Source organism: Myxocyprinus asiaticus, chromosome 13, assembly GCF_019703515.2.
Source record: "Myxocyprinus asiaticus isolate MX2 ecotype Aquarium Trade chromosome 13, UBuf_Myxa_2, whole genome shotgun sequence".
In the NCBI taxonomy this organism is placed as follows: domain Eukaryota; kingdom Metazoa; phylum Chordata; class Actinopteri; order Cypriniformes; family Catostomidae; genus Myxocyprinus; species Myxocyprinus asiaticus.
In genome coordinates this window covers 19026152-19048450 of record NC_059356.1, presented here as the reverse complement: position 1 = coordinate 19048450, position 22299 = coordinate 19026152, and the positions used below count along the sequence as shown (strand labels likewise).

At 41.4% G+C, this 22299-nt stretch overlaps 1 protein-coding gene across 2 annotated transcripts in view; it reads left to right on the top strand.

Annotated features, from left to right (window-relative positions):
* LOC127450173 (integrator complex subunit 1-like) overlaps nt 1–22299 on the top strand; it is a 56249-nt gene that overhangs the window by 2223 nt on the left and 31727 nt on the right. For both annotated transcript variants that reach the window (XM_051714031.1, XM_051714030.1), the window contains exons 5-33: nt 71–208; nt 927–1086; nt 1170–1275; nt 1367–1553; nt 2157–2302; nt 2388–2529; nt 4555–4731; nt 4825–4933; nt 5008–5128; nt 6695–6772; nt 6876–7033; nt 7118–7214; nt 7440–7531; nt 7624–7684; nt 7770–7967; nt 8593–8722; nt 8829–9008; nt 11298–11447; nt 11543–11722; nt 11834–11938; nt 12786–12953; nt 13039–13150; nt 16198–16356; nt 18140–18286; nt 19551–19649; nt 19811–19935; nt 20290–20544; nt 20643–20802; nt 20955–21086. In XM_051714031.1, the coding sequence (XP_051569991.1) occupies nt 71–208; nt 927–1086; nt 1170–1275; nt 1367–1553; nt 2157–2302; nt 2388–2529; nt 4555–4731; nt 4825–4933; nt 5008–5128; nt 6695–6772; nt 6876–7033; nt 7118–7214; nt 7440–7531; nt 7624–7684; nt 7770–7967; nt 8593–8722; nt 8829–9008; nt 11298–11447; nt 11543–11722; nt 11834–11938; nt 12786–12953; nt 13039–13150; nt 16198–16356; nt 18140–18286; nt 19551–19649; nt 19811–19935; nt 20290–20544; nt 20643–20802; nt 20955–21086 (4072 nt within the window). The remainder of the gene's footprint in view (nt 1–70; nt 209–926; nt 1087–1169; nt 1276–1366; nt 1554–2156; nt 2303–2387; nt 2530–4554; nt 4732–4824; nt 4934–5007; nt 5129–6694; nt 6773–6875; nt 7034–7117; nt 7215–7439; nt 7532–7623; nt 7685–7769; nt 7968–8592; nt 8723–8828; nt 9009–11297; nt 11448–11542; nt 11723–11833; nt 11939–12785; nt 12954–13038; nt 13151–16197; nt 16357–18139; nt 18287–19550; nt 19650–19810; nt 19936–20289; nt 20545–20642; nt 20803–20954; nt 21087–22299) is intronic.

The window sequence follows — 22299 nt, the reverse complement described above, 5'->3', positions numbered from 1 at the left end:
TCATGTTGTAGTACTGATGTTTACTGTTTCAGCTGATGATGAGCTTATTGTGTTTTGTGTCTTTGTTCAGGCTCTCTGCAGTTTGCTCCGCCGTGATGCCTCCATTAACTTCAAGGCCAAAGGGAACAACCTGGTGTCCATTCTGGCCTGCAACCTTTTGATGGCTGCCTATGAGGAAGATGAAAATTGGCCTGAGATATTTGTCAAAGCGAGTGTTAATGCTTAAATGAATAGTTCAACCAAAAATGACAATTCTCTCATCATTTACTCACCTTCATGCCATCCCAGATGTGCACGACTTTCTTTCAAATGAAGATTTTTAGAAGAATATTCCAGCACTGTAGGTCCAAACAATGTAAGTCAACAGGTTTGAAAACTTTGAAGCTCCAAAAAGCACATACATGCTGCATAAAAGTATACGACTCCAGTGGTTTAATCCATGTCTTCAGAAGAGAAATGATAGGTGCGGGTGAAAAACAGAGAAATATTTAAGTCCTTTTTTACAATAAATTCCCCTCCCTGCCCAGTAGTAAGTGATATGCACAAAGAATGCGAATCACCAAAAACACAAGAAGAAGAATTCTTAGGAGAGAAGAGAGCTTAGGTGGGCTGTTTGAAAGTGGAGATTTATAGTAAAAATTTATCATATTGATTATTTTTATGCTGCGTTTATGCTTTTTGAGATTCAAAGTTTTAGACCCTATTGACTTGCACTGTATAGACCTACAGAGCTGAGATATTCCTCTAAAAATGTTTGTTTGTGTTCAGCAGAAGCAAGAAAGCCAGATACATCTGAGATGGCTTGAGGGTGATTAAAAGATGAGAGAATTTTCCTTTTTGGGTGAACTATCCCTTTAATTCTTGTTCAGTATGGGTAATCTGAAATTCCTGAAAAACTGACATGGTGTCATTGTGCTGTTCTCCAGGTCTACATTGAGGACTCTCTCGGTGAGCGTATCTGGGTGGATAGCTCGCACTGTAAAACCTTTGTTGACAACATCCAGACTGCCTTCTCAACCAAGATGCCTCCCAAGAGTATGCTGCTCCAGACAGAAACAGGGCGATCAGGGGGCGATCTCAGTGCAGGTTGGTGGCCCTGAACTGTGCGCCTGTTTTTTTTCTCTTTTGCTCTGGATTGTATTTTCACTACCACATATTCTGACTTTTAGGGAACAGCCCTCACCCTTCCACTCCAGACGAAGATGAAGGTCAAACTGAGCTGTTGATCGCAGAGGACAAACTCAGTCCAGAGGATGATGGACAGGTCATGCCCAGGTATGCACAATGCATAAGAAACAAGTCTGCGATTGTGAATCATTTAACAAACCACAGCTGTAGCTGTAACCTTCATGTGCTTTGGCTGCAGGTACGAAGAGTTGGCTGAAAGTGTGGAGGAATATGTGTTGGATGTTTTGAGGGATCAGCTGAACCGTCGACAGCCCATGGACAACGTGTCCAGGAACCTTTTGCGTCTTCTCACCGCCACATGTGGCTATGAAGAGGTCAGACAAATGGCCGTGCAGAGACTTGAGATGTGGCTGCAGAATCCTAAGGTACAAGAACAAGGAAATGTTTAAGAGTACACATGACTTTACAGCACTTAAAATATACACTTTTACTTATACAGTATAAGTGGTTGTCCGAAAAATCGGCTGATTTTTGGTATTTTCAAATCATCTGCATCTGTCGATAAATTTTCCTGTTTGGCTGATTAGTTTCACATTAGTTTTGGCTGAATTTCTTTCGAAGATTTAATTGACTAACCTCACAAAACGTGCAAATCCAGCGATTTTTTTCCCCCGTGAAGTGCGTATTCCTGGCTTCATTAATTTTACCTTAGATTGTGATAAATAAAAGTAGATTTTTGCTAAAAAAAAAAAAAAATTATTTTTTGTTGTTTTTTTGTGCAATTTTTCTGTTCTTATTTACTATAATTTAAAATTGTGTGATATCATATTTATCAGCCTTACGTTGGCCTGCTTTCAAGATATTGCATCGGCCATTAAAAAACCCCATATCTGTCGATCACTTTACAGTGTATAGATATATCAAGTTTTACTTAAAACAGTTCATATGGAAAACATTCTTATAGACATGTTATTTATATAACTACCCATATATAGTTTACAGTGTGATTGTTTTTCTTTGTTATCTAGCTGACTCGTCCTGCACAGGATCTTCTCATGTCTTTATGTATGAACTGTAACACACATGGCTCAGATGACATGGAGGTCATCTCTAACCTCATCAAGATCCGTCTCAAACCTAAAGTTCTCCTCAACCACTACATGCTGTGTGTCAGGTCAGCATCAATCTCACAATAGTATTGTACTGTAAAGTATTAATGCTTTTTGTTTCTTTAATAATTTATTTATCTTGTTCTGCAGGGAGCTTTTGAATGCTCACAGAGATAATCTGGGCACCATGGTGAAGTTTGTGATCTTTAACGAGTTGTCAAATGCCAGAAATCCCAATAACATGCAAGTGCTCCATACAGTTCTGCAACACAGCCCAGAGCAGGCACCCAAGGTGACTTTGAGCTTGTTTAGAAACATTTGTTTATTAATCATATGTAATTGTTATACATTACAAGGTTGAAATCACAAACTGATGCACATTTACAGTTGTACTAAAAAGTTTGCATACCCTGGCAAAAACTGAAATTTTGGCATTGATTTTGAAAATATGACTGATCATGCAAAAAAACTGTCTTTTATTTAAGGATAGTGATTACATGAAGCCATTTATTATCACATAGTTGTTTGGCTCCTTTTTAAATCATAATGATAACAGAAATCACCCAAATGGCCCTGATCAAAAGTTTACATACCCTTGAATGTTTGGCCTTGTTACAGACACACAAGGTGACACACACAGGTTTAAATGGCAATTAAAGGTTAATTTCCCACACCTGTGGCTTTTTAAATTGCAATTAGTGTCTGTGTATAAATAGTCATTGAGGTTGTTAGCTCTCACATGGATGCACTGAACAGGCTAGATACTGAGCCATGGGGAGCAGAAAAGAACTATCAAAAGACCTGTGTAACAAGGTAATGGAACTTTATAAAGATGGAAAATGATATAAAAAGATATCCAAAGCCTTGAAAATGCCAGTCAGTACTGTTCAATCTCTTATTAAGAAGTGGAAAATTCGGGGATCTCTTGATACCAAGCCAAGGTCAGGTAGACCAAGAAAGATTTCAGCCACAACTGCCAGAAGAATTGTTCGGGATACAAAGAAAAACCCACAGGTAACCTCAGGAGAAATACAGGCTGCTCTGGAAAAAGATGGTGTGGTTTCAAGGAGCACAATACGACGATACTTGAACAAAAATTAGCTGCATGGTCGAGTTGCCATAAAGAAGCCTTTGCTGCACCAATGCCACAAAAAAGCCCATGACACGCCTCACAGCTTCTGGCACACTAATGTGGAGTGACGAGACCAAAATAGAGATGTATGGAGAGGGGTCAACAAGGCCTATAGTGAAAAGAATACCATCCCCACTGTGAAGCATGGTGGTGGCTCACTGATATTTTGGGGGGGGGGGGGGGGGGGTGAGCTCTAAAAGCACGGGGAATCTTGTGAAAATTGATGGCAAGATGAATGCAGCATGTTATCAGAAAATACTGGCAGACAATTTGCATTCTTTTGCACGAAAGCTGCGCATGGTACGCTCTTGGACTTTCCAGCACGACAATGACCCTAAGCACAAGGCCAAGTTGACACTCCAGTAGTTACAGCAGAAAAAGGTGATGGTTCTGGAGTGGCCATCACAGTCTCCTGACCTTAATATCATCGAGCCACTCTGGGGAGATCTCAAATGTGCGGTTCATGCAAGACGACCAAGACTTTGCATGACCTGGAGGCATTTTGCCAAGACAAATGGGCAGCTATACCACCTGCAAGAATTTGGGGCCTCATAGACAACTATTACAGAAGACTGCACACTGTCATTGATGCTAAAGGGAGCAATACACAGTATTAAGAGCTAAGGGTAGGCAGACTTTTGAACAGGGGTCATTTTAGTTTTTCTTTGTTGCCATGTTTTGTTTTAGGATTGTGGCATTCTGTTATAACCTACAGTTGAATATGAATCCCATAAGAAATGTGTTTTGCCTGCTCACTCACGTTTTCTTTAAAAATGGTACATATATTAACAATTCTCCAAGGGTATGCAAACTTTTGAGCACAAATGTATGTCTTTCAGTAAACGCCTTTTGTAAATAAACTATGGAATGCTTTTTACGTAAATACATTTACATATTTCCGATTTAAACAGGGCCAGACATTAACAAAAGACTTAAAAAAAAAAAAAAAAAAAAGTCATTAGCCTTTCCTTTACACACAGCCTTGTAAAACCATGATTTGCTACTTGCTATTGCTAGTCTGTGTCAGGTGGAAAATGGTTGGTAAGTAGTCAGTAGTTTGGTCTGTTTCCCTGTAAACACTGTAAATTTGAAACGTGAATCTTAACAGGGCTAAAAGCCACAAAAATCCTTTATTTATTTCATGGGGTCTATAATGCACAGTGTGTTTTGTTTTTGTCCTTTCAGTTTCTGGCCATGGTGTTCCAGGACCTGTTGACCAACAAGGATGATTACCTGCGGGCCTCCCGGGCTTTGCTCAGGGAAATCATTAAACAAACCAAACATGAGATCAATTTCCAGTCCTTCTGTTTGGGCCTCATGCAGGAGAGGAAAGAGGCCAGTTATGTGGACATGGAGTTTAAAGTTAGGACTCTTCCTCTGATGTTTGTATTTGCATAGCTATACAATGCTTTATTAGCTTTTAGAAACATACTCTACCTTTTCTTCCGTTCTTAGGAACGTTTTGTTATCCAAGTGACGGATCTGTTGACGGTGTCAATGATGCTGGGAATCACGGCTCAGGTCAAAGAGGCTGGCATCGCCTGGGACAAAGGAGAGAAGAAGAGTAAGATACCTTTTACTGTCAGTGCTTTGTGTGTTAAAGACGCTAACATGGATCTATTCATATCTGTGTTTCAGATCTGGAGGCACTGAGGGGCTTTCAGAACCAGATCGCTGCTATCCAGAGAGATGCCGTGTGGTGGCTACACTCTGTGGTTCCCACCATCAGTAAAGTGGGACCAAAAGACTATGTGCACTGGTATGGAACAGAGGAATGTCGGACCATTTTAAATGGGTCAAATCTTGCATCATTATATTTTTTTCTTCCTGTGGTCCACTTACAATGTTAGTCATGTTTGTTGTGTACCAAACATTATTTATTTAGTTTTTAATGACCATTTTCTATCCCTCTTTATTTTCATTTTCTGATCTTTTGATATGACACTACCAGTATTCATTACCATCCACATTGAATAGTGTGGCATAGTTGATAAAGGTCTGGTTTGGTAGCGAAAGGTTTTAGATTCAAATCCTGAAAGAAAATAATCCCTTCACAATGCCCGTTGTGCATCCATTGTGGATTTATTGTAACTTCACATGACACTGTTTCATAGTGTCATCACGTGTGGCCACAAATTCAAAATTTATATGAAAATTAAAGATTCATAATGATTCATTAAAGGGATAGTTTCCCCAAAAATGAAAATTCTCTCATCATTTACTCATGCCATCCCAGATGTGTATGACTTTCTTTAGCAGAACACAAATGCAGATTTTAGAATAATATCTCTGTAGGTCCAAACAATGCAAGTGAATGGTGATCAGACCTTTGTAGCTCCAGAAATCGAATAAAGCAAACATAAAAGTAATCCATACGACTCCAGTGGTTTTAATTTATATCTTCAGAAGCGATATGATAGGTGTGGGTGAGAAACAGATCAATATTTAAGTCCTTTTTACTCTAAATCTCCACTTTAATTTTCACTTTGAGATGTGAAAGTGAAACTAAACAGGCACCACATGTGACTTTCAGATGTTAAAGTGGAGTTTTAGAGTAAAAAATGACTTAAATTTAGTTCTGTTTCTCACCCACACCTGTCATATTGCTTCTGAAGATATGGATTTAACCACTGGAGTCATTTGGATGACTTTTATGTTTTCTTGGTGATTTCTGCAACTACAAAGGTCTGATAAACATCCACTTGCATTGTATGGACTTACAGAGATTAGATATTCTAAAAATGAAAAGTAAGTAAGTCATGCACATCTAGGATAGCATGAGGGTGAGCAAATGATAAGAGAATTTTCATTTTTGGGTAAACTATCCCTTTAAAGAAGGTGCACTCAGCAACTTTTTTGTTTGCATCATCTAGGACTTACACTGACATCTAGAGGCGTGAATGCAGCATTGTGCAAAATCAAATGTTTTCAGGTACAGGTGCCATTGTAGAAATTCACTAATCACAGTCAGCCATGTTTACTTTAATCCATGAATGAATGTGTCCAATAACTGAGCGTTTACTGAGATTAAGCAAGTAGTATTCGGCTGGTCATGTGATCCTAACATGGCAGCCCCCATGAGGAGACCCTCTCCATGTAGAATAAAACAGCTTTTATAAGGTTACTAATATGACTAGAATCCTCATCTCATGTGAATGGTCATGATTTTATACATATGTTTCAATATTACAATTAATTTATTTAGGAGTAAAACGTTTTAATGAGGAAAAATAAATAAATACTGAGTGCACCTTTAACATTTGTTATATTAGTCTGTTAAAAATGCAGATGGTTATTTTACTGATATTTTTGGTTGTTTTGACAGCCTTCACAAGGTGCTTTTCACAGAGCAGCCTGAGACATATTACAAATGGGACAACTGGCCACCTGAGAGTGACAGAAAGTAAGAGATAATCTTTGGCTATCTCTCAGAAACAATATTTACTGGCAAATAACAATTACTTCTGCTCTCTATCTGAAACTGAAGCATCTCTCTTCTCTTTCAGTTTCTTTCTCCGACTGTGCTCTGAGGTTCCTCTGCTAGAGGACACACTGATGCGCATCTTGGTGATCGGTCTGTCTCGTGATCTGCCCCTGGGCCCAGCCGATGCGATGGAGCTGGCTGATCATCTGGTGAAGAGAGCTGCAGGAGTTCAGTCTGATGGTAAGATATAGTCATATAACGTTATAACACTGCTTTAACACTGGTTGTGTGCTGATGTTTGTCTTTTTGCATCATCATCTCTAGACCTGGAAGTGTTGCGAGTGGAGAGGATCCAACTCATTGATGCTGTTCTGAACCTTTGCACATACCATCACCCAGAAAACATCCAGCTTCCTGCAGGGTACAGCCGTCGCCTTTCACCCAGTTTATTCCCTCTTGTTTTTCTGTTTCATTTTTCAGTGATTCAAGAGCTTTTTATTGCAAAATAATTACTGAGCGTCATGGACGATTAGCATTTGAAGTTTAAGCGTACTTTGTGGTTAGAGATCCTGGCATCCATTACTCTGTTTGTGGGCTGTTTAGATTTCAAAGGGGGTGAAATTACTTATTAAATGTTCCATGATAGGTATCAACCTCCAAATCTAGCCATATCAACGCTTTACTGGAAGGCCTGGCTCCTGCTGCTTGTGGTGGCAGCCTTCAACCCTCAGAAAATCGGTAAAGCAATATATGACGCAATTGCTGTGTTTCATAATAACATCACATTTGAACAACGTTAGACCGCTGACTGATGCTGTTGCTGGTTTCAGGTTTGGCAGCCTGGGATGGTTACCCCACTCTGAAAATGCTCATGGAGATGGTTATGACAAAGTAAGCATTCTGCATATTACAGCCGATACAAATTTGGGTTTATAAATATTTTAACTACCTTGACTATGTTTTGCTTTTTCCTCAGTAACTACTCCTACCCTCCTTGCACGGTGGCCGACGAGGAGACCAAAACTGACATGATCAACCGGGAACTGCAGATATCTCAGAAGGAAAGGCAGGAGATCCTGGCCTTTGAGAGCCACCTGGCAGCAGCCTCCACCAAGCAGACCATAACTGAGAACAATAGCCTCCTGCTGTCTCAGCTCACCAGCCTTGACCCAAAGTATGACTTCCTGTTTGCTACCATAGTATTTGAGATAACACCATTGAGTTCACTAGTGCAGGTCAGCTATTGCAGGGTTTCTGTGGTGCTGGAAAACCTGGAAATGTTAGGAAATTTCTAGGCCACCAAATCTTTCTATTTACAAAAATATTTTTTGGGCCGTTGTGTGCATGAATGCAATGGCAAATCAGCTGTGTTTAAATTAATCTAAATACTGTGTACAATTTATTCAAATTGTAAATAACACTTTGTTTTTCATGCAATTAAAATATTAAAGCAATTTAGGAACACAGTTCTCAGCTTGTTTTTATGCATAGCTTACATAAAGAATATGGCATGCAGCTGCCCCAAACAAAATAAGAACTTTAATGTAAATTATATTAATTGAAATTTATAATCACAATTACAATATCAAAGGAAATAATCCGCAATTATCATTTTTGTTATAATCGTGCAGCCCTACCTGGAAGAGTCATGGAAATTTTTTATAGTGAATGTGCATTTTTATTCTTAGCTCTAAAATATTTCATTGGCTAAAAACTGGTATTTGTGAGTTCAGCCTGGCAATGGGACCATTTTTAAAGAAACTGACCCTGTCTTTGGTTTCCTTTTACTGTACGTTCAGGGGTGCCCCGCGCAGACCGCCTCCTCTCATACTGGAGCAAGTGAAGAGTTTGAACCAATCCTTACGTCTGGGGCATCTGCTCTGCCGAAGCCGTAATCCTGACTTCCTGCTCAATATCATCCAGAGACAAGTAAACACACTCTCATAAACTTGCTCAGAAATAACTTGCTTGCAGAGTTGCAGCCATGTTAAGCTGTCAAATCTTTTTTTTTTTTTTTTTTTTTTACCCCAACCAGGCCTCCTCTCAGTCTATGCCATGGCTGGCTGATCTCGTGCAGTCCAGCGAAGGGTCCTTGGATGTTTTGCCTGTACAGTGCCTGTGCGAATTCCTCCTCCATGACGCTGCAGATGACGCCTCTTCTGTTGATGATGAGGAAGAAGGAGAAAGCAAAGAGCAGAGAGTGAAGAAAAGACAAGTAAAGCTCAGCCTGATCACACATTTCTGATTTTTTTCTCAAGGGGCCTTAGATACACTCACTGAGCACTTTATTAGGAACACTTTCATCTGTGTTCCTTCTGCTGTTGTTGCCCATCCGCCTCAAGGTTGATGTTGTGTATTCTGAGATGTTATTCTGCTCACTACAATTGTACGGAGGGGTCATCTGAGTAACCGTAGCCTTTCTGTGAGCTCGAACCAGTCTGGCCAAACTCCGTTGACCTATCTCATCAAGGCATTTCCATCCGCAGAACTGCCGCTCACTGGATGTTTTTTGTTTTTCGCACCGTTCTGAGTAAATGCTAGAGACTGTTGTGCATGAAAATCCCAGGAGATCAGCAGTTACAGAAATACTCAAACCAGCCCGTCTGGCACCAGAAATCATGCCACAGCCAAAATCACTGAGATCAAATTTTTTTCCCAATTCTGATGGTTAATGTGAACATTAACTGAAGCTCCTGACCCGTATCAGCATGATTTTATGCATTGCACTGCTGCCACACGATTGGCTGATTAGATAATTGGATAAATAAGTAGGTGTACAGGTGTTCCTAATAAAGTGCTCGGTGAGTGCAAATCCACATATTATGTTAGTCAAGGTTTTGTGCACCAATAATTTAGTTTTACACGACCATTTTCCAGCCTCTCTGTGAACCTTAGAATTCAACAAGCTGTTTTTGCTGCTTTACCTTTAAGACTTCTATATGGAAATGTCATCTGTTATAATTGGCTGACCTCTGTGTGCTGGCATCGGTCACGCTGAGGTTCATCTGGTTGGACTAAGTTGCTATAAATGTATGCCTTGGATGTATAAATGTGGAAGGTCCATACACAGCATGATTCCTGCCAAATAAAATATAATCTCAATAAATGGTTTTGATGGACTGGATAGGGAACTTTTTGTAAATGTTAGAGTATGTCTACACAGTACATCAAAAAAGCAAGAAAAATCCATGATATGGTTTTCCATGATACACTATATTGCCAAAAGTATTCGCTCACCCATCCAAATAATTGAATTCAGGTGTTCCAATCACTTCCATGGCCACAGGTGTATAAAATGAAGCACCTAGGCATGCAGACTGCTTCTACAAACATTTGTGAAAGAATGGGCCGCTCTCAGGAGCTCAGTGAATTCCAGCGTGGTACTGTGATAGGATGCCACCTGTGCAACAAGTCCAGTCGTGAAATTTCCTCGCTACTAAATATTCCACAGTCAACTGTCAGTGGTATTATAATAAAGTGGAAACGATTGGGAATGACAGCAACTCAGCCACGAAGTGGTAGGCCACGTAAAATGACAGAGCGGGGTCAGCGGATGCTGAGGCGCATAGTGCGCAGAGGTCGCCAACTTTCTGCAGAGTCAATCGCTACAGACCTCCAATGTTCATGTGGCCTTCAGATTAGCTCAAGAACAGTGCATAGAGAGCTTCATGGAATGGGTTTCCATGGCCGAGCAGCTGCATCCAAGCCATACATCACCAAGTGCAATGCAAAGCGTCGGATGCAGTGGTGTAAAGCACGCCGCCACTGGACTCTAGAGCAGTGGAGACGCGTTCTCTGGAGTGACGAATCACGCTTCTCCATCTGGCAATCTGATGGACGAGTCTGGGTTTGGCGGTTGCCAGGAGAACGGTACTTGTCTGACTGCATTGTGCCAACTGTGAAGTTTGGTGGAGGGGGATTATGGTGTGGGGTTGTTTTTCAGGAGCTGGGCTTGGCCCCTTAGTTCCAGTGAAAGGAACTCTGAATGCTTCAGCATACCAAGAGATTTTGGACAATTCCATGCTCCCAACTTTGTGGGAACAGTTTGGGGATGGCCCCTTCCTGTTCCAACATGACTGCGCACCAGTGCACAAAGCAAGGTCCATAAAGACATGGATGAGCGAGTTTGGTGTGGAAGAACTTGACTGGCCTGCACAGAGTCCTGACCTCAACCTGATAGAGCACCTTTCGGATGAATTAGAGCGAAGACTGCGAGCCAGGCCTTCTCGTCCAACTTCAGTGTCTGACCTCACAAATGCGCTTCTGGAAGAATGGTCAAAAATTCCCATAAACACACTCCTAAACTTTGTGGAAAGCCTTCCCAGAAGAGTTGAAGCTGTTATAGCTGCAAAGGGTGGGCCGACGTCATATTAAACCTTATGGATTAAGAATGGGATGTCACTTAAGTTCATATGCATCTAAAGACAGATGAGCGAATACTTTTGGCAATATAGTGTATGTCCTCTTTAGAATGTATGGTGGGTTTCTCTCTCTGTCTTGTCAGAGGCAGCAGAAGCAGAGGCAGTTGCTTGGGCGACTGCAGGACCTACTGTTGGGTCCTAAAGCTGATGAGCAGACCACATGCGAGGTGTTGGACTACTTCCTTCGTCGTCTCAGTTCTTCTCAGGTGGCCTCTAGAGTGCTGGCTATAAAAGTAGGTATAAATTTACTGTTTAATTGATCATTCACAAATGCCTTGTTCGTTTAGATTTGTTAAATGAGATTGGTTGATTGTGATGTGTGTGTCAGGGTTTGTCTCTGGTGCTGACAGAGGGAGGGCTGAAGGATGGAGAGGAGAGAGATCAGCTTATGGAAGAGGACTCCAGAGATGCTGAATTACTATCAGCCTACCAGTGGCTCCTTCAGGACCTCCCCAGACTTCCTCTGTTTGACAGTGTGAGAGTCTTGACTGCTAACGCATTGCAACAGGTCAGTCTACCTCCACAGCTCTTATTATCAAACTGAAATGAAAAGAGTTGGTTGTTTTCAATCCACTGAGGCAATTTACAACATTAGCAATATCTGTAACATTTTCCCAAGGCCATTCACGTTGAGACAGATCCTCAAACCGTCAGTGCATACCTGATCTACCTTTCCCAGCATGCACCAGTGGAGGAGCAGGCACACCACAATGACCTGGCTTTGGTGAGCTCTGTGGTTTTTGACACCATTTACAGCTGCTTATATTAAAGGGTTAGTTCACCCAAAAAAGAAAATTCTCCAATCATTTACTCACCCTCATGCCATCCCAGATGTGTATGACTTACTTTCATCTGCAGAACACAAATGAAGATTTTTAGAAGAATATCTCAGCTCAGTAGGTCCATACAATGCAAGTGAATGGGTGCCAAAAATTTGAAGCTCCAAAATCCACATAAGGGCTACATAGAATTACTCCAGATGACTCTGGTGGTTAAATCCATATCTTCTGAAGCAATATGATAGGTGTAGGTGAAAAACAGATCAATATTTAAGTCCTTTTTCCTTGACTTTCACGTTCTCCTTCTGTTTTTGTTGATTCACATTCTTCATGCATATCACCACCTACTGGACAGGGAGAAGATTTTATGACAAAAAAATGACTTAAATATTGACCTATTTCTCACCCACACCTATCATATCGTGTCTGAACACATGGATTTAACCACTGGAGTCATATGGATTACTTTTATGCTCCCTGTATATGGATTTTGGAGCTTCAAAATTTTGCCACCCATTCACTTGCATTGTATGGATCTACAGAGCTTAAATATTCTTCTAAAAATCTAAATTTTTAATCTGCAGAAGAAAGAAAGTCATACACATCTGGGATGCCAGGAGGGTGGGTAAATCATGAGAGAATTTTCATTTTTGTGTGAACTATTCCTTTAAATGGGTTTTCAGATTGTTCTTGCACTGTACTGGTCTGGCAATTAAAATCAAGTCGAACCTGTAGCCTCTAGCCTTACTCTTTGTTTACTCTCTCCTGGCTGGCATTTCCTTGTCTTCTTAGGATGTGGCTCGCCTGATAGTGGAGCGCTCCACTATAATGAACAGCCTGTTCTCCAAGCACTCCTGCAGGCCGGAGTCTGACGCCTTTCTCTCCGCTCTGATCTCCATCTTCTCCACCTACATCCGTCGCATGAGGAAGACAAAAGAGGGAGAGGACCTCTATAGCTGGGTAATTGAAAATTAAGTGGGATGGACATTCTTTTTTTTTGTTTGCTTCTATGGGTTTGAAAGACAATTTTTTTGTAACCCAACAGTCAGAGTCTCAAGACCAAGTGTTCCTGCGATGGACTACAGGAGAAACGGCCACTATGCACATTCTGGTGGTCCATGCTATGGTCATCCTACTCACATTAGGACCACCCAAAGGTGGGTATCACCTCTGTGCGCTGTTGCAGTGCTATGGCGATTCATTCTCAAGATGGCACCATGGATAGCCACCTCAATGTGGAGCTCCCCAATTCTTTTGTTGTTGTTTTCTTTTTTAGTTTAGTAATTTCTTTTCAATCAGTTTTACCAGGGACGAACTGCTGAACATTTGGCAGCACATACCAGACAATCTTTTCCCGGTTTTGGACTATTCGGACATTTTGCTGGACAATTTAGTCAGAGGCACAACTGTGTTGTTAAAGCGCACTATGAGATGTAAGCGAGGGAAACGAGCCGGCACGCTGGTCAAGCTCCAACAGCGCGGCTTTCGAATAGCGCTGCCAAGTATTCATCTAGCGAATCTCCGCTCTCTCCCCAACAAAACATACAAACTACATCTCGTCACCCGTACAAACAAGGACTTTTCAAACTCTGCTGCCTTGTGCTTCATAGGAACATGGCTGAGTGAAACCATTCCAGACAGCGCATTACATCTGCCAGGCTTCCAGCTGTTTAGAGCGGATCGCATTGCGGAGTGAACGGGGAAAACGAGAGGCGGTGGAACATGCTTTTACATCAATGAACGTTGGTGTAATGATGTAACAATTGTAAAGAAGATGTGCTGTCCTAATTTGGAAGCGATCTTTAAATCTCATCAACAAGGCTTTTCCATCCACAGAACTGCCGCTCACTTGATGTTTTTTGTTTTTGGCTCCATTCGGAGTAAATTCTAGAGACTGTTGTGTGAGAAAATGCCAGGAGATCAGCAATTACAGAAATACTCAAACCAGACCATCTGGCACCAACAATCATGCCATGCTCCAAATCACTGAGATAAAATTTTTTCCCCATTCTGATGGTTGATGTGAACATTAACTGAATCTCCGGACCCGTATCCGCATGATTTTATGCACTGCACTGCAGCCACATGATTGGCTGATTAGATAATCGCATGGATGATTGTTGGTGCCAGATGGGCTGGTTTGAGTATTTCTGTAACTGCTGATCTCCTGGGATTTTCACACACAACAGTCTCTAGAATTTACTCCGAATGGTGCCAAAAACAAAAAAACATCCAGTGAGTGGCAGTTCTGTGAATGGAAACACCTTGTTGATGAGAGCGATCAACAAAGAATGGCCAGACTGGTTCGAACTGACAAAGTCTATGGTAACTCAGATAACCGCTCTGTACAATTGTGGTGACAAGAATACAATCTCAGAATGCTATTCTGAGATGCGGGTTGGCGCTGTTGTGGCGGCACGAGGGGGACCTACACAATATTAGGTGGATATATATATATATATATATATATAATATATATAACTCAGCAAAAAAAGAAACGTACATATCATTTTCAACTGCTTTTATTTTCAGCAAACTTAACATGTGTAAATATTTGTCTGAACATAAAAAGATTCAACAACTAAGACATAAACTGAACAAGCTTCACAGACATGTGACTAACAGAAATGGAATAATGTGTCCCTGAACAAAGGGGGGGGGTCAAAATCAAAAGTACCAGTCAGTGTCTGGTGTGGCCACCAGCTGCATTAAGTACTGCAGTGCATCTCCTCCTCATAGACTGCATCAGATTTGCCTGTTTTTAATGTGAGATGTTACCCCACTCTTCCACCAAGGCACTTGCACCTAGCCCTCACCCTCCGATCCAAGAGGTCCCAGACGTGCTCAGTGGGATTGAGATCTGGGCTCTTCGCTGGCCATGGCAGAACACTGACATTCCTGTCTTGCAGGAAATCACACACGGAATGAGCATTATGGCTGGTGGCATTGTCATGCTGGAGGGTCATGTCAGGATGAGCCTGCAGGAAGGGTACCACATGAGGGAGGTGGATGTCTTCCCTGTAACGCACAGCGTTAAGATTGCCTGCAATGACAACAAGCTCAGTCCGATGATGCTGTGACACACCGCCCCAGACCATGATGGACCCTCCACCTCCAAATCGATCCCGCTTCAGAGTACAGGTCTCGGTGTAACGCTCATTCCTTCGACGATAAACGCAAGTCTGACCATCACCCCTGGTGAAACAAATCCGTGACTCGTCAATGAAGAGCACTTTTTGCCAGTACTGTCTGTTCCAGCGAAGGTGGGTTTGTGCCCATAGGCGAGGTTGTTGCCGGTGATGTCTGGTAAGGACCTGCCTAACAACAGGCCTAAAAGCCCTCAGTTCAGCCTCTCTCAGCCTGTTGCGGACAGTCTGAGCACTGATGGAGGGATTGTGCATTCCTAGTGTAACTCAGGCAGTTGTTGTTGCCATCCTGTACCTGTCCTGCAGGTGTGATGTTTGGATGTACCGATCCTGTGCAGGTGTTGTTACACATGGTCTGCCATTGCGAGGATGATCAGCTGTCCTTCCTGTCTCTCTGTTGCGCTGTCTTAGGCGTCTCACAGTACGGACATTGCAATTTATTGCCCTGGCCACATCTGCAGTCCTCATGCCTCCATGCAGCATGCCTAAGGCACGTTCACGCAAATGAGCAGGGACCCTGGGCATCTTTCTTTTGGTGTTTTTCAGAGTCAGTAGAAAGGTCTCTTTAGTGTCCTAAGTTTTTATAACTGTGACCTTAATTGCCTACCTGTAAGCTGTTAGTGTCTTAACGACCATTCCACAGGTGCATGTTCATTAATTGTTTATGGTTCATTGAACAAGCATGGAAAACATTGTTTAAACCTTTTACAATAAAGATCTGTAAAGTTATTTGGATTTTTACAAAATTATCTTTAAAATACAGTGTACTGAAAAAGGGACTATTCTTTTTTTTGCTAAGTTATATATATATATATATATATATTGTTTTGTGTATTTCTATATATACTTATATTTTCTATTGGCTTTTTTTTTTTATTTATTTTATTTTTTTATTATTATTATTCCTGTCTTGCTGCTGTATTGTTTGTGCACTGGAAGCTTCTGTCACCAAGAAAAATTCCTTGTATGTGTAAGCATACTTGGCAATAAAGCTCATTCTGATTAATGCTGTGCTCTACATGTAGTAACAGCTGCTGTGTAAATGTGCTGATTTTCAGGGGAAAGTGAGTTCTATACACTGTTGGATATCTGGTTTCCTGATAAAAAGCCCCTTCCTACTGCATTCCTGGTTGACACGTCTGAGGAGGCTCTTCTATTGCCCGATTGGCTGAAATTGAGAATGATCCGGTCCGAGGTCTCCCGTTTGGTCGACGCAGGTATGGATTATGATTAGTGGTCGACCAATATGGAGTTTTTAATGGCCGATATCCAGAGAGCAGGGTGGCCGACAGGCTGATACAATGCTGATATATCATTCAATATAATATAGTAAATAACAAATATAAAATTGCTAAAAAAATAAATAATAAACTCTTATTTAGCACTATATTTACTCAATTTCACACAAAACTAAAAAATTATATTGTATTTTAAATGGTAGATAGCAGTTCCTTTAGATTTCTGTTTAGTCATCCAATTTTAGTAATTTATTTGCACAAGAAGAAATTGTTAGTATATTCGAAGGAAATAACAGTACACACAGTAGTCCAGCAACCATGGATGGCATTTCCACGTTAGCAATCGCATTTTCTCAAAAAATACCAAATCAAACCAATTGTATATACAGTTGTATTGTATTGCATACATGTATGCAATACAGTGCATAAGTGAATTAGACATATACTTATAGCACACGTGAAGCGGTTTTACCTTGGGCTGCATCCGAAAACGCAGGCAGCTGACTTGCTACCTTGCTGCCTAATCAGTTAATAGCTTAACTGACAGCTGTTTTGAATGAATGGAACTCTTAAGGAAACTGGTCGCCGAACAGTTTGAAAAGCACTTTATTTTCATCGTACCTCCGTATACAACCTCCGGAAGCAGCATTTTCCTGGTTTCGGACGCAGCCTTGAAGTTGCCCTCACACAGATCCAGCGCAAGCCACAATCTCCTGACAGTATAAATGGCCTGGATCTCCTACTTGGATTGTCACGGAGTGACTGTCATGAATTGTGAATGAAAGGAACTTTTGATTGTGATTCTGAAGTTTTTGATTCTGGCTGATAGAATACATGCTTCAGAGGAAGATATTAAATGAGCGCTCGACGGGAAGAAAACGCTGAATTTTCGTGAGGTTCGTGAATTACATATGTTTAAACGAGATATCTGCATATTTGCAAGTGGTATATAATCAAAGTTTTATTGATATTTGCCTTTATCATTAGAAAAGTTACAGGGAACTGTTGAGGAGAGACTGTTAGAATACGTGCTTTAGAGGTAAATAAATTAGCGCTCCACAGGACGCTGGATCTGTTGAAGTTGTGTGAGGTTGGTTTATTACATCTGTTTAAACGAGATACGCACATATTTGCAGACGGTATATGATATTAGTTTTATTGATATTTGCCTTTTTATCATTAGACAGGACAGTTAAAAGTTATAGGGATCTGTTGAAGAGAGAGAGGGAGAGTGACACAAGTGAGCACTTTAGCATTATGAGCTCAAACGCATCTGCCGCGGCTCTGATATGCGGACCGTTTAAATGACACTGTTGTACACCGGTCTATTATTATAGTAACACGATGGCACGTAACAACAAAACAAACTGTGACGGTCGTTTAAAAGTCTCAGTCGCTTCACATGCAAGCAGGTGATTTTCGGCGCCCTCAAGAAAAAAAAACGGCCAAATGGGAAAATTTATGGCTGAAGTCAGAATAACGGATGATTGATGCTCAAGTTGATACTAAAATATAAGCAATATAACAAGTTACGTTGTTCTATGTGGTATTGGTAGAACCAGTTTAATTCAACATGCAGGTGGCGAAATATTGTGGTAGTGCTAAGGTTGCGTCGAGGCATGCATAGAAATACTTAGACATTTAAGCTACCTGCCATGGTATCAACTTCTGAAATATCATGTCAACCTTTTTAGGAACAAAATAGTTGGCTGATGAGAGGTAGTATACGTGTACATGACTAAGAATTTCTCTGTCTTCACAGCCGTGCAGGATCTGGAGCCGCAGCAGCTGCTTTTGTTTGTTCAGTCATTCGGGATCCCCGTATCCAGCATGAGCAAACTACTGCAGAATCTGGACCAGGCTGTGTCCCATGACCCCCAGACACTGGAACAGAATATCATGGACAAGAGTGAGTGCCTTTGATTTCACTCTGCACTGCATTCTTTTATCATTCAGTGTGTAAGAAATATTTTAAAGCAACATTCCAGGTTTAGTACAAGTTAAGTTCAGTGGACAGCATTTGTGGCATAATGTTGATTACCTCAGAAATTAATTTCGACTCGTCCCTCCTTTTCTTTAAAACATCGAGGTTACAGTGAGACACTTACAATGGAAGTAAATGTGGCCAATGTTTGGAGGGTTTAAAGGCAGAAATGTGAGGCTTATAATTTTATAAAAGCACTTCTATTAAAACATGTATTATTTGAGCTGTAAAGTTGTTTAAATTGTCATTTGTACAGACATTTTAGGGTTTTAGTTTTTTTCTCCCCTTTTCTCCCCAATTTGGAATGCCCAGTTCTCAATGCGGGTGGCAGAGGACGAATCTCAGTTGCCTCTGGGTCTGAGACAGTCAATCCGCGCATCTTATCATGTGGCTTGTTGAGCGTGTTACCGCGGAGACGTAGCGCGTGTGGAGGATCACGCTGTTCTCTGCGGCATCCACGCACAACTCACCACGCGCCCCACCGAGAGCGAGAACCACACATTATAGCGACCACGAGGAGGTTAACCCAACGTGACTCTACCCACCCTAGCAACCGGGCAAATTGGTTGCTTAGGAAGCCTGACTGGAGTCACTGTGCACACCGTGGTGTGGTAGTCAGCGTCTTTACTTGCTGAGCTACTCAGGCCCCCGGGTTTTAGGTTTTGTTGACATTACATCGTCATGGTAACAAAGTTGTATCCAATTTGACAACTTTACACAGAAAAGCTTAGTAAGTGATTTTATCACACTGAAATCATGTTAATACCCATATTGTTTACGTCTTGTGGCTATAATTTTGAAACTGTGTGTATTTTAACATTTACAAATTGGCCCCATTGATTTCCATTGTAAGTGCCTCACTGTAACCTAGATTTTTGCTTTTTTAAAGGAGGGACGAGTCGAATTTTTTTTTTGTGGTAATCAGTATTAAGCCACATGCTGCCAATTGAGCTTTACTTGTATTGAACCCTGAATATTCCTTTAACATGGGTCACGGATGTTGGAACCCTGGCTTAGCAGTTAGCGCACATGCACAGAAGTGAGTTCAAGTCCGGCTTGCATCATTTCCAGATCCTTCTCCCCCCTGTTATCCCCATCATTTTTTGTCCTCTATTTACCTTATGAATAAAACGAGTAGCAAAAGCATGGATCAATTATGTGGTTTTTTTTTCTTTTCTTTTTTCTGTAGACTACATGGCTCATTTGGTGGAGGTCCAGCATGAGAGAGGAGCCACAGGAGGACACATGTTTCACAGTTTACTCAGTGCTGCACTCCCACCTCAAAGAGGTCAGGATCTGAATCCTTTTACCACTGCATTAGTCAGCACTGATCAAAATAACTGATTTACACTGTGTTTACTACACAGAGTTATGTTTACCACACAGTGTGATCAGATTACTTAATTAGTACTAATGTACTAATGGTCTCTTTGATCTAATGTGTTACAGACAGTGCGGAGATGAGCAGAGCAAAGGTTACTGTGGAAACGCCCCATGGCTCTGTAAAGACGAGAGCGCTGAGTCAGGTGCCAGTCATCAGCCCAGATGATGATCTCACTGGGGTCCTACTACAGGTACGAGATCTCATTTTGATCTGTTTATTCTCTTTTATTAAAATCATTCTTTTTCCTGTCAAAGATTTCATTGTGCCATTTCATTCTTAATAATGTAATATTTTGTCAGAGCCATTGCTGCTGTTAGCGCCTGTGCTGCTGTGCTCATTCAGGTTTGAGTCTGACCTACAAATGTGTGCTGATCACATACCGACTTTCTTTCTGACTAATTTCCTGTCACTCTCTGTAAATAAAAGATGCAAAAAGAAAAATAAGCCATAGATACTTAGAAGATAAGTGTCAAGAATATCCTTTCAGGTTTGGTATAGTGATGATTTTGTAGTTGAACTGATTTTGAATGGTAGATTTTCTCAGCTCTTCCCACTGAAGGTGGATCCCCGCTGGCCTCCTCCCCCAGTCCGACCTCTGGCATTAGCGCTGCAACAAGCCCTGGCCCAGGAAGTGCTGCGTGCACGTCAGGGTCACATCCAGCAGGGCGGAGCCGCTGGGCGACTCCTAGAGGCTTTAGCAGCCCTTTTGAGCTCTGCCCATGCTGGGGCCCTGGTCATGGCAATGCACCACAGCCACACAATCTCCTGCCCCCTATTGCGCCAACTCCATCTCTACCAGGCACGAAACCTACTGTACTCATACCTTCATGCTCATTACCATAACAAGTGCTTTCTCTCTCTCTCTCTTGCTCACTCACTCACTTTTTTGTTTTTCAGGGGTTGGTGTCTCAGGATGTTGGCTTCTCCTCGCTCTTCTTTAATGCAGTGTTGCAGATGTTTACCTGGTTGGAGAACTCAGCGGTGAAGATGGGGCCACTCCACAGCCAGCTGAAATCTCTAGCAGCTCAGTACTCTCACAAACATCGTATCACAGATGGTGAGTCTGGTCAGGTCACATCTACATTAGATCATTGTATGATTCTTCAAACTCGTAGATTAAAGTTAGAAAACACCAGATTCTCATCAGTTTGGTAGTTTTTAGGTTTAGCTTGTACTGCAGGTGTATTTAGTTGCATCTTGTGTCATCAGTTCGTACAGGGTTCCTGCACCTGGCTGAGGCGCTGGCGTACAGACAGGATTCTGATGTGGCGGTGAGGGCTATCATCGCCTTACTGAGAGCTAGAGAGAGATGCAATGCTGAACCTGAACTCATAAGAAAAGGTATTTGAGCAGTGCAGAGACCCCCATATCTAGGGATGCACCGATACCACTTTTTTTCCTCCCTATTCCAATACCTGAACTCTCTGAATCAGCCGATACCTACACTATAAACTATACCCATTTTTATACACAAATGTAAAAAATGACTGTATACACTATAAACAAACTCTAAACTATACCCATTTTTATACACAAATGTGAAATACAGACTGTCCCTAACGTCCACATGTATGCTCTCATTCATTAGGGGAATACCAAAGTTTTATATAAGAGGGAAACCCCACTACTTCATCGCAATTCAGCTGCAGGCCTCGATAGTAAGTAGGGACGCACCGATCCGATACCTGGATCGGTATCGGCTCCGATACTGATGTTTTTAGATGGATTGGGTATCAGTCCGACGAGCCTGATCCAAATCCGATACTGTGTGTTAGTCATGTTCGTTCCTATCAAGCTCCAAAAATGACCTTAAAGAACCATATAAACACCACTGAAGTAGTTAATATGAATCGTCAGGGCTCAATGCTAAGGATTTTTTGTACTGGCCCCAGCAGTGGAGGAGATTATGTGTTTTCGGTCATCCGTTTAGGCATGCTGTCATGCAACTTTTGGCCATGTGTAGTGTTTTCACACACAGGATCAAAGATTTAGTCACTGAGTTAAAGATTTGATTATTGGCTGAATGTAATAAACATGAATCCTTGAGAGAGGAGACTTGCTACTAAATTGGTTGTGACTGTGTAATATTCAGTAGGTAGATATGCCCAATCTATGAATTAAGAATGTGGATATAAACATAAAATCAGACAATCCAAACAAGACCAACACTGACCTGTACGGTCCAGAAATGAGACATGTAGCAGGTGTTTTATGAGGATGAAATGAAGTAGACTGTTTTAAATATTCATCTTCAACCTGCTGCTGAACAGCTCTGATAATAATAGCCTAATAGCGGTTTTGCTTCTTTTCATATCAAACGCCATTATCATGTCGAATTAACGTTTATGTTTTGAAACATCACCTAATTAAATGTATACTTGCATTTTGGGTACTGAGCAGCTTGTGATTTCCAGGCACGCGTATAATCGGGGTTTAACAAAGTTTATTACGTCTCATTCAGTGCTTCATCTCTAAAGGCAAATTAATGAGAGAAAATGTGCTTTTTTTACAGTGGGAATAAAGCATGCGCTCTGTCCCTTTACGAGAGCGCATG